The sequence below is a fragment of the Schistocerca americana genome, chromosome 6, assembly GCF_021461395.2.
Source record: "Schistocerca americana isolate TAMUIC-IGC-003095 chromosome 6, iqSchAmer2.1, whole genome shotgun sequence".
Classification (NCBI taxonomy): Eukaryota; Metazoa; Arthropoda; class Insecta; order Orthoptera; family Acrididae; genus Schistocerca; species Schistocerca americana.
Window position 1 is genome coordinate 97,743,392 of NC_060124.1, and position 13,062 is coordinate 97,756,453.

Genomic DNA, 13,062 nt, shown 5'->3' on the forward strand with positions numbered 1-13,062 from the left:
TTCTCCTGAATCCATGCAATCCGCCAAACATAACTGTCATGCGGTTCGTTCGACGTGACAATTCTCGGCCGCACTCTGCAGGGGCAATGAAGGTGCTCCTGCAGCGTTTTTTATGGGAAGTGTTTGATCACGCACAATACAGCCCGTAATTGGCTACCCCTGTGGTTCATCTCTGCTCAGATGTACCGCTGGCTATGAAGACAGCGAGCTGCAATCTAGAGTAGAAAATTGTCGAAAAGCACAGGCGGCTGTCTTGTATATCGAGGGAATTTAAAAGTTGGCAAACCGCTATGACAGATGTCTAAGTCTGAGTGGCGACTTTGTAGAGAAGTAGCTGGAAGGTGTAGCTAACCGTTGTAAGTAAAATAGTTTTGATTCTCACTGTGGTTTCCATTTCGCGACCTATCGTTCCTTACTTTCCGAATAGCCCTCGTCTAACAATAGATCAAAAGCAGCAATCAACAACACCTAACGTTGGTACTTGTACAAGACCAAATCTGCTATGAACGCCTTAACTTGGATGTGGCCTACTTGGATAAACTTGCAGACTCTCCAACTGTTGTTGTCCTGTCTTCCGCAGTTGCGTGTAATATCGCGGTATATTGATAATTTTTACTTATGGACATTGCATTGAAACAAGCGTTCAGTTCAAATTGGCATTCATAAGAAGAAGAGCAACACAAAAATGCAACAGGAGCGTAATATGTAATAAATTATCTACGCAACCTGCCACTGATGATGCCTTACAGAAAATAAAGGCGAAGCACGTATGGAACTAAAATTGTGTTTTATTCAGTTGCCGTCAGACGATCCATAAGTAAAAATTATCAATATACCGTGATTTTGCAGACTCTTCCTCGCCAAACTGCCTTCATCATTGAGGCTAGAAGCGATGTTAGTTTGAGGTCTACTGGAGGGGGGCGGGGGGGGGGGGGGGTAAATATGTTTTTGTCGGCCCTGCTTAATACCTAGGTCTTTCAGCCGGGATTTTACTTCACCAGCTGTGATGGCTACCGTTATTTTCTGGAGTTACTTGCCTTGTTAGTCAGTCACCTGTCCCATAAACAATAGTTACCACGAATTCACCATTTCACTGTCAAAACTGAGTGTTTAGTGACACTCTGGCATTGCAAGAACAGTAGTTTTGACTCTAGCTCTAGACGCTGACTGTGAAGGTGACCCCTGACGTGGACAGGGACGTGTGCAGGCGAGAGCGGCAGCTACCAGGAGGCGATGGAGAACGTGGTGCCGCTGCACCCGCTGCGCCACCACCACCAGCTGCCTCACGGCCACGGCCATCCGCACCAGCACCACACCGCGGACGTGCACCCGTCGCCGGGCGCGCTCGACCCCTACCACGACCCGGACGGCTACCCGCTGGACTTCGGGCTGCCGCGCGTGCCTCCGCCGCCCCCGCACGCCGCCGCCGTGCCGCCCCCGCACCACCCCTTCATGTACCGCACGCTGCCGCACAGCAGGTCAGTGCGCCACACGGTGCAAACGCATCGCAGTTGCCAGTATTATTTCTATCTTGTAACTGTTGATACCTCGTCTTAAGCCTGTATTGCAACGTGCAACTTCGGCTCTACTTGCCATGGCTAATAATTTGAGGTACGTTGGACGTACCAGATGGTTGGTTCAAATGGCTCTGAGCACTATGCGACTCAACTGCTGAGGTCATCAGTCGCCTAGAACTTAGAACTAATTAAACCTAACGAACCTAAGGACAGCACACAACACCCAGCCATCACGAGGCAGAGAAAATCCCTGACCCCGCCGGGAATCGAACCCGGGAACCCCGTACCAGATGAGCCTGCTTGTACTATGAAATATCTCCACTATCTTTGGCGCAGGTAAATTGCTTTGTTCGTGACACGACCAATGATGAATTTCCGCACGGTTCTAACTGCAGTGCAAACATATAATAAACAGCTTTTCTCAAGTTTACGTCATTTTCGTTACCACCGACGTGAAACTTTTGTGTTCAGTGTTTTGATGCGAAGGACAGGCAAGATTAGAAACATAAAGAAGGGTAATGAGCTACAAGTCAAAGAAAGCCATATGTAAGAAACAAAGGAAATGCTGAAACTTCCTGGCAGATTAAAACTGTGTGCCGGACCGAGATTCGAATATGGGACCTTTGCCTTTCGCGGGCAAGTGATAGAGCACCCACCCGCGAAAGGCAAAGGTCACGATTTCGAGTCTCGGTCCGGCACACAGTTTTAATCTGCCAGGAAGTTTCATATCAGCGCACACTCCGCTGCAGAGTGAAAATCTCATTCTGGAAACATCCCCCAGGCTGTGGCTAAGCCATGTCTCCGCAACATCCTTTCTTTCAGGAGTGCTATTTCTGCAAGGTTCGCAGGAGAGGTTCTGTAAAATTTGGGAGGTAGGAGACGAGTTATTGGGAGAAGTGAAGCTGTGAGGACGGGGCGTGAGTCGTGCTTGGGTAGCTCAGATGGACTTCAGCGTATTGTCCCCATCGGTGCAACGTGTACCACCTTGGGTGACAAAACGCTCAAATATTAAGATGATATTAACCGACTAATAACATCAATACGTGCCGCCACGGTAGCTCAGCGTGTTCGGTCAGAGGGTTAGCTGCATTCTGTATAAAAAAAAAAATAAAAAAAAACCTGAGATGGTAGAGCACTTGCCCCCGATAGGCAAACGTCTCGAATTGAAGTCTCGGTCCAGCACACAGTTTTAATCTGACAGGAGTAAGTTTCATATCAGCGCACACTCCGCTGCCGAGTGAATATCTCGTTCTGGAAAGGAAATGCTTTGCTCAAAAACAACCGCCACAACACAATGTAGGCTAAGTTGAACTCTGAATTTAATTAGATGTTGTGCAACACAGTGACATAATAAAAAAAAAAATCGTTTAATTTTGGGTTCCGAACAGCATGCTCTTCACATTCCAGGGAATATTCCTCGACTTCCACAGACCAATAAATTAAAAGCTGAAGAAAAGGACGGCAGCTGATTTAAACAGAGCCAATTTTATTTCTCGTTGTGCCAGTGATGTCAATGCTGTATTCCTTGGTAGTGTTCATAAATATGTGAGGTGATGTCCCGCACAATCAGTGATTCTTTGGAAGTGAAGCATGGGAGTTACATCTTTAAATAAATTTTTAGGTTATTACTTTTTACTTGCAAACTTGTTATAAATTTTGCAATGCGTCTTCTGTCAGACGTTACAAATGATGTAAAGCTGTCATAAATGGCATTCCTTCGAATAACGCTGTTTGTAATTTGAATCCGTCATTGTATGCTTCTGTTTTCTTACATTTTGACATTTTCGCAGTGTCAGCTTTTCCCATTTCCAATCTACAATTGCTTGGCCTGACATTAGTAACATTCCTTGTGTGACAGGATGTACACCAAATTTTAAGTTTATGTATTTCACGAGGAATGACGTCATTTTAACTATAAGTAGATATATGGTAAAAATGGAAGCAAATTGAAAAATCTTTATAAAACTTAAACGTTTTCTAGCGTGCTATTTGCCCATGTTTTATTATGTAATTACAAGTGCTCTGTGACCTGTCCATAGATCATTATAAATTACGAAATAAAGAGCACTCAGGGAAGGAAGTATGTGTCGATAGATCGACCGTAGCCTTCAGTCTTAGAGAAACGCCCTTAGATGCCAGTCTGTGCATTTATCGTTTCTATATCTACAGTGTAAAGTACGATAACACCCGCTCCGCAAAAGCAACTGTGTGCGGCGTATTTCAAAAAAAAGAAAGAAAAAAAAGGAGAAAGAGGTTGATTGCCATCAAATGTGCTACTTGTCTGTATCTTTGGATTATTCCCCCAGATGGCGCAACACATTCGCACTAGTAGCACCAGTCTGAAAAGACAGAATATCTACGAAGAGACAGATAGCCTTAAGGTGTGCCAGTTTTGCTCAGTTAAATAGGGCTGACTAATTGACTTTTTAGCGACAGCATCAAATACATGCATATTTTTACACTGTGGCACAAAGTGGGTCATATTGTAGACTTCTGAATAGCGGCCTACAAGTTGGTACGCTGAAAGTTTCAGCAGTTCATGAGCTTCATTGGTTGACGGTCGTCGCGTCGGATAAAGTTGTGAAAGCTGCAAAATATTTCAACAAGACCACTTGTCGTCATCTTCAGGTGCTTATTGACGTGTTGCTGGTTTTTTCGCATTACTGAATTTCAATTCCCCATCCTGGAAGGGCTGGCAACAGCATAGGCGCTGCTCTTCAGCCGAGAGACAGAAAGTACATAACAAGAAGACATTTCAAACAACATGAAGGAGACAATATAGCTGAACATATATATAAAAAGGGGGAACATTATGGAAAAGAGCGTACAGAAGGGGGTGACTGTAAAAATGGAGATAAAAATCTAAAAAAATGTATATTACACAAAACATACACACTGTAACGCGACGCTCCTGAACTACTAAAGCAGTTATTCCTTCTGGAAAGTCTCAAGCAGCACAGCAGCTCAGTAGTTTCAATTTTTTGTAGTTCTGAAAGTCTTCCTTAATTTTCTAACTTCTACATTGACTATCCTGCCTACAAATATGGGTAGAAGTATACTCGAAATCTTAAAATATTCATCTCACCAAGTTTCTAGAATGAAATTTTCACTCTACAGCGGAGTGTGCGCTGATATGAAACTTCCTGGCAGATTAAAACTCGAACTCGAGTCTCGGTCCGGCACACAGTTTTAATCTGCCAGGAAGTTTCATATCAGCGCACACTCCGCTGTAGAGTGAAAATTTCGTTCTAGAAACATCCCTCAGGCTGTGGCTAAGCCATGTCTCCGAAATATCCTTTCTTTCAGGAGTGCTAGTTCTGCAAGGTTTGCAGGAGAGCTCCTGTAAAGTTTGGAAGGTAGGAGACGAGGTACTGGCAGAAGTAAACTGTGAGGACGCGACGTGAGTCGTGCTTGGGTATCTCAGTTTGTAGAGCACTTGCCCGCGAAAGGCAAAGGTTCCCAGTTCGAGTCTCGGTCCGACACACAGTTTTAATCTGCCAGGAAGTTTCATCTCACCAAGTTATTTAAATACTCAACCAGGACAATGTTCCCATATTTGCCACACATCTAGAGCAAAGAGGGCATCCTGCTGCGAACCACTCAGTTGCCTTTATTTCCACCACAAGAGTGCGAACGTCCAGTGAAGCCACGTGACGTCCGTCACGTACATGGTTTTGTAAACCCTCGTCGCCAGTTTTGTAAAGGCCTCGTTGCTGCTTCTGTGGAGACCGAGTTTGTGAGCTCCTGAAACGGCTTTCGGAGCAGTCCATCGCTGAGAGAATTTCTCCCTACCACTATTACACAGCTGTATCCCCAGATCAGGTAACAGGTTAGGAGAACGAAGGTTTTTACAACACTCCATCAAATTAGTAACAACGTCATACAAATGAATTGAAAGATCTACTTATCTAGTTGAAATATAAAGTCTAGAACACTGCTAGTAATATAACACAAAGAGGACCTCAATTGCTTAGTGCAGATAATCTTAGGTAAACTTCACAGTACATAGCAAATGCAATTTACGACTACTGTGTGTTCACTTCAAGAGATCACTGTCTAACAAGGGAATGGGCCTACAAGACATGGCCAAACCTAACCTGAAATTCTTTACGTGAAAAAACAACGAAAGAAATATGCTGCCAAAATCTTAGCTGCTAAGAAGCATAGCAAGTATTTTGTAAGGAATATTGGAGTTACACATTCTTGCCACGCTAAGGGCAGCTTATAATAACGTTTTGTACAGCCCTACCCGCGTACCGTGCGATTCGGCGAATCACTCTACACGGAATTGCAACGCTATCTCTCCTTAGCACTGGTCCACAACGTCCCTAGTATGTCGGCTGCCATTTTTCCTTGGCTTTTAATTACCATTGAGGGGAAATGTATAAACAGAACACTAATTACTGACGTCGGGCATCATATCAAGATGTTACACAGCTAGCGTTTCCACTAGGTGTGTAAGGTCTAATGGTCATCCTCTTTTTTGTTTTTGTTTTCTCTAAAACAAAAATTGTCTAGCGGCAAAGCGCAAGCTTCGTGATCCAGATAGCGTGCGATCAAATCCCATCCCGACCAAAACTTTTTCACTATGACTTTTAACCGCATTCACTTCTCACAGATTTTGGAGTGGCCACTAAAGACGTGTGGTTCGGATTCCACGCTAAGCTCCAGGTTTCCAATTTCCGATTAGGTAACTGGGGAAGGTAGCTGCAGAAGAGTCCAATTGAAAGAGCCGCAAGAGGCCTACCGGCTACACCAGACTGAATTCCCTATTGCTCCAGCTTGTAAGCTTGTTTTCTAGATTAAACTATACAAACATTTTTTTGAATAACTTCATATCCGCAGTTCAATTCTTCCACATGTAATTGTGACGAATGTGGCTAGGAGAGAAAATAAAATCATGGCAGAGTCTGATGTCACAGACGACTTCCACCACTGAGGACTTGTAATTTGTTGAAATGAAATGTGCTTTGTTGTACAAAATTTTACAGCAATTCCTCTAGACCATTCCTTATAATAATGTTTGAACGTTGTACATTTGACTACCAGTGAAACAGTTCCTTGTTTATTCCCTGTAGTCGTAACAAAAATGTGAAGTGTCTATTGAGTGACAAAAACAAACATTTTTTCTTGAACCAGGCACACTGTACGAAGGAAAACCTGATGCACTCAGGCATTTCGTAGTAACCACTAGTTTTATTTACGCAGAACTGGGGTGGAGTCAGAAATGGTCTACATCTACATCTACATTTATACTCCGCAAACCACCCAACGGTGTGGGGCGGAGGGCACTTTACGTGCCACTGTCATTACCTCCCTTTCCTGTTCCAGTCGCGTATGGTTCGCGGGAAGAACGACTGTCTGAAAGCCTCCGTGCGCGCTCTAATCTCTCTAATTTTACATTCGTGATCTCCTCGGGAGGTGTAAGTAGGGGGAAGCAATATATTCGATACCTCATCCAGAAACGCACCCTCTCGAAACCTGGCGAGCAAGCTACACCGCGATGCAGAGCGCCTCTCTTGCAGAGTCTGCCACTTGAGTTTATTAAACATCTCCGTAACGCTATCACGGTTACCAAATAACCCTGTGACGAAACGCGCCGCACTTCTTTGGATCTTCTCTATCTCCTCCGTCAAACCGATCTGGTACGGATCCCACACTGATGAGCAATACTCAAGTATAGGTCGAACGAGTGTTTTGTAAGCCACCTCCTTTGTTGATGGACTACATTTTCTAAGCACTCTCCCAATGAATCTCAACCTGGTACCCGCCTTACCAACAATTAATTTTATATGATCATTCCACTTCAAATCGTTCCGCACGCATACTCCCAGATATTTTACAGAAGTAACTGCTACCCGGACGTTGTTCTGCATACTGCGGTGCATACCAGGTATACCTGATCAAATTCGTAAAGCGTGAAGAAGAAAATTGATAATGCACACATGACTGGAACTTAAGGATCCTGTTCCGCTGATGAACCTGAAATGAGAGAGAGGTATGGGAAATTATGTTGTCTGATATTTTCCTGAAACGTTGGAAAAAATTCTTTATCGAGAGGTTGAATCGCACTAGCAGTTCCAGGTGGAATCCACATTAAATCTATAGATTTTTCGTCGTACTCCACAAAAACAGAGGCGCTGTTATGTCCAGACCGTGAATACAACAAAAGCAATGAATCAATTTCTGCAGAAGGTAGGACACGTTTCGAACGAAATGTTGAAAATTATTCTTTCGCATTTTTCCAGATTTTGATACTTGATTACAAGATTTTTACAACTAGATAGACCATTTTTTTGTTCTAATTTGCCTTGCCGTTCTTCAAGACAGATGTGCAGCTGCGTTAACAGTAAACCACTCATACGTATCACTGGCATTATGGTATATGAATGTGTCATTTCTTTCATTGATTGGCCAACCGACTCCGTCTTTTTTCCAGCCGAAAATGGTAAAGTGCTGTGGTGCTGTGTGCACGGAGTTCTCTCACGAAATCGTTGTAAACAGCAGTTGCGGGGATAACAGCAAGTTTCGTCTTTAGTCATCTATGAATTTCTCTACAGCATTGTCAATCACTGGCAGCCGCTGTACATGTTTACGTGACGTATGCTTGGTAATTTTTAGACTTCCTATTCTGTACCATTTCTTGAACCTGCGTAGCTATGTCGACGAAGCCTGGAAATTAGCAATAATCATGCCAGATTCCCCGAGAAGTTCTAAATCTTTAGAACAGTTTTACATTCTGATGGTCTCGTGTTTCCTTTTTGTGCATATTTCTTAATACATGTAATTTATTCTTCCACTTGTACAGTTCACGCTACGATTTTACGAAGCAAAAACGCGTTTGCACACTGCGTAGCTTCAAGCGTTTCTTCCCTCCCTCGTTTAACCAATATTTCACTGACTTTTCTTTGTCACTGAAAGCTGTTGTAGTATGTGTTTTCTTAGGCTTGGAAGGTATTCTTCTTCAGAACTGTTAATGGCACAACTGACGTCGTCCAAACCTTAATTCATGGAATCGTGACAGTTATTATCTGTTTCTTCTATCATATCCCCGATTTCAAACGAAATGGCGATACCTTTCGAATGAATGTCAAGGAAATCAACTAACAAATGACACATATGCTCGTCCTCAGGAGAAGTAGGTGATTTCGGCTGGAAACCACGTTCTTCACATTGCAGCACTGCTAAATTGAGAACGTTAATTGGATTCTACAGTACTGTGAAACTTAAAGAAGAGAAAGGTATAATTAGCAGGCATGCATTTCGAAAGCACAATAATATTAATTCAGCTTTATCGGTATTGTCAGTACTTAGAAATACTGGAAAAAAGCAACTGATAATGTGTGATAGATGTTACTTGAGTGGTTAATTCGAGAAAATAGTAACTGCGTTCTGTAGTGCCAGAGAAACTATCAACGAACAGTAAGCTGAAACGTCCTTTACATCTACATTTCTACCGCCGCCAGGCGCGCTACGAAACTGACAATTTTCAGATTTCATTTTAATATTTGCAGTGCGTCTTAGTAGCTAAACTTTTAACAGTGTATTTCATTCGTTGTCTTATTTCTGTGTAAAAATTTCAGGGTAGATTTCGACATGTCTTAATGGACCATTCCCTTGTATGTCAGCCCTGGACGATGATATATAACCAAGTGGGCGAGAGCTGCTCTCCTATCTTCCGAGTAGGCTTCTGTCCGTTGTCGTCCGGTCATCCCGGGTTCGATTCCCGGCGGGGTCAGGGATTTTCTCTGCCTCGTGATGGCTGGGTGCTGTGTGCTGTCCTTAGGTTGGTTAGGTTTAAGTAGTTCTAAGTTCTAGGGGACTGATGACCATAGATGTAAAGTCCCATAGCGCTCAGAGCCATTTGAACCATTTCGTCCGGTCATTGGCGGATTGTACTCGCCAGCAACTGCCCGAAGCGAAGTCGATTCTTCATCCTCAACGCCCTTGGTGCTGGTGGAACTCGCGAAATTGGCAACAGCTCGCATCTTTGCGCCTGTGGTTCTTTTTACCTGGCTGTGTCTTGTTCGGACGACACAACGCATGGTATTGAAGAGTTCGAACCAATAGCAAGGTCTCTCATGCGCTGTCGACGGGTTAGTAATAATTTAGTCGACAACAACCAGGAAACATTAAAGTTTGTGTAGTATGGCTGGTTACACATCTAATTGCCACAAGTGAGTTTTCAAGAACCGAAATGCAAGAGGTGCACTCTCGGTGAACAACTGAACAACAAAGAGGGAACCAGTCGGATGGTTTGGTGCAAGTCATGATTGCACTCTCACATTAGCAACCACATTCAGAACTGAGTTTGTGAGTTGCTTTCACAACGTGGCGTTTGATACAGAACATCGAAACTGATACCGTGAGAGGCTGTGTATTCGATTTAAATTCAAATCAGTAGGTCGAAAAAAGTCAGTGGGAAGAAACAGTTTATAATCTCACTTTGCCGGCGAAGAAGAAGCAACTCACCAATTTTCTAGGTAAGCAACGATTTAAATTTAGAAGCAATGTATGTCCAGTAGACGTACCTGCAATAGGCCTAATGTTCGTATTGCTTACCGCACAGTACTGTAGTTTGCAAGACAAGCAGTTGGGCGACACAAATATCATCCATGTGACTGATTAACAACCACCGATCTGGTACAACTAGACGGATATGGTATTTACGTGATTTTTAACCAACCTTTGCGCAAACACTACAATATATGTAGCACCCCAACTGAAGAAAAGAAGCGATATTACAAACGTTTTCCTAAGTGCTTGTTAAATGTATTAAAAAAGTATTAAGTATTCTGGTAGTCAATCTCAAGTAAGTCACGATAATATCGCTACTATGTACTGCCTCAGCACTACGTAGGGTACGTATAATCCTGAGACACCCCTAGATCCTCGACATTCAGTATTTACAGACAAGAACTAACACGACTTTTTTATGTAAGAATGCATGAAGAAATGTACTTTCGTAACTCCATTAGCTCAAAAACAGATTTCTGTCCATGAAGCAATCCCATATACAGGTTCACAAAGATTTAGCTATGGGTATTGGTAGTACTCGAACGGGTAATGTCACTGACATAGAAAATAACAATGTAGGAATTCTTTTTACATAATTTTGTGATCTTTTGTAATGTGCATTCTTTTGTAACATGTGTCCATCAATAATATAAATTGTCGAAATCAGGTCTTTCTTTATGAAACAAATTGTAGGTTTATGTCCTTGTTGAAAATAATTCTTTCCTTAAATTTTTTACAACACTTTTAATAAAAAAACACATCATGCATACGGAAACATTTACCTGTCGACTGGGATTAGAATCGTATCATGCGTCTGTAGACAACACAGTAGAAAAATTAGCTTTCGATACAGAAAAAAGAGAATGATTATGACTGTTGTCATTTACTAAAAGGCTGAGTACGTGCGAATAAGCTGCCTCTTATATTATGTTTGATGCACACGTTTTGAAGTACGCATGTGTAATTTTTCGAGCGCATCCACTGGTAACTTCATAACGCTATTCCTGTCTGAGTGCCTCTCTAACATAACAGATTTGTTTTAAAGTGTTTCACGTTCACTGTAGTTCGGATGAAATGTCAAGGGTCAGTGCCAAGCACCAGAGTTTGTTATAGACGACAGAAGTTGGATACAGCGCCTGGGAACCAGACAATATGGAAAATGTACTTGCTGCTGCGGTTACACAAAACTTTCTCACGTTAACAGGATGACCGACACTGCAATAGCGAGTACTGAACATGGTGCGTGGTCTTTTCCAGTGTCCAAAAGCTTCGCTTAACAAGGCGCAATTGACTGCAGAGAGTCAGATGTTTCCGAAGTCCTCCCTTCGCAGGTTACTGAGGAACATTTTCCATAATAAATGTTTATTTCTTATAACTGAACGCTGCTGTCCGCATTGGAGTGTTACTAACAATTTCAGGTGTCACCTAATACTGTAGTTTCAAAACCTATTGAAATGAAAGGAACATCTTACAAGTTATAATTAACAGGGTACTGTCATTGTTTTAAATCATTTTTTGGGCGGTTTCCATTCTTTTGCCATTTATTACACACCTCAAGATAGAGGACAATGGGTCCCGCATTGACTCCTAGTGTAATAAGTCAGGTTTCCCCTTTGCTGTAACAATTTATTTTATTTCGCTTTAACCCTAGGATTCAGTGGAGTTCTACTGAAATCGAGACCGAGCGTTGCGGCAGTTACACGAAAAGAATATGGGTTGTGGCATATTCGTGTATGATCTGTGTGGTATGGAAAATTGCGCCCAAAGGCTGCTACTACAACGTCACTATATCGAATGTTACTCTGCCGCTCCCGAAGACTATATCAAACTGCATGTTGTGATGTACTGAACGTTGGAACATGCTACAATTAATAGTCACGGAAATGGCTAGCCAACCACAGCCAAGGTGATGTTTTGTTGCCATACTACACATTTTATTAAACAAATATGAAAAATAATTCGCTACTTTGGTTACTAGTGAACTACATGTAATATTCGGTGCGAAGCCTCGATTATTATTGCCGATAACAAGGTAGTCTCTAGCGGATACTATGATCACACTAAAAGAGACGATAGCTAATAAGTAGAAAACTCTGTTTAGGACGAAACTCGCATGAATACTTCAGTGTCGTTGTAACTTCCGACTGATTAGTAATTTTAAGTAATCCATTGTCGTCCAGGTGTAGTTCTAGGGCCTCCATCTCAGTTTACTAATAAAATGTGGATGACGTCTTCCAGTCAGCTGGCTTCATGTTTGCTGCTTACGTCTGCAGTGTCACAGACTTCCGAGTCTTATAGCTCTATCTTCAGATATAAGTTTTACAATCCATTCAATCAGCTATGGAATTCAGCGATCAAATCATACACAAGGAACTTATACTGTGCTAGACGACAACAGATACACTGATGTCAGGATAGTTATTGATGTCCGCCAAACAAACGGTGTTGCGAGGCATGTAACTCAACAGACAGTTTATAAGACAGGTGATCGCCAATGTATATGAATACAGTGTTATTGTTCACTACAAACACATTTGTTTCCGACGAAATCTGTTGGATATAAATATGATTGTCACGCCTAATTAAACTATTATCGAAAATAAACTGTCTCCACCTAGACATAAATGTCGTTCTTTCCAGTCAGTATCATTCTTTCCAGTCAGTACATCTGTTGTGAGGTTGCACAGTATACATTCTCTGAGAAAGTTCCTCTTTTGCTACCTGGATTCCGTAGCTAATTGACTAGATAACTAAATGGATATGTGAAGACGGAGTGATAACACTCTCAAATAGGTAGCATATTGCTCATTGTTGGAATACGTCAAACATATACAGTAGTTTAGGAAAATGTAATGAAGACGTCAGTTACCGCTGAAATGATTTCTTAATACTCGTTTATTTTCCGACACAGTTTAGTACGATTTGAACAAGAAATTATCTGTTTCCGCCGTTACAGGCCATCTTCAGGTCATGAAAAGGAAAATGCAGTTTAGTCCCAATCACTGAGGAAAGAACACTGATAATGTGG

The 13,062-nt window shown here is 42.3% G+C and overlaps 1 protein-coding gene across 1 annotated transcript in view; it reads left to right on the top strand.

Annotated features, from left to right (window-relative positions):
• Nucleotides 1-13,062, top strand: part of LOC124619988 (leucine-rich repeat-containing protein 24) — a 67,546-nt gene that overhangs the window by 35,494 nt on the left and 18,990 nt on the right. Inside the window, exons 3-4 of the mRNA XM_047146652.1 lie at nt 1,208-1,288; nt 1,418-1,478. Of these exons, the coding sequence (XP_047002608.1) occupies nt 1,208-1,288; nt 1,418-1,478 (142 nt within the window). The remainder of the gene's footprint in view (nt 1-1,207; nt 1,289-1,417; nt 1,479-13,062) is intronic.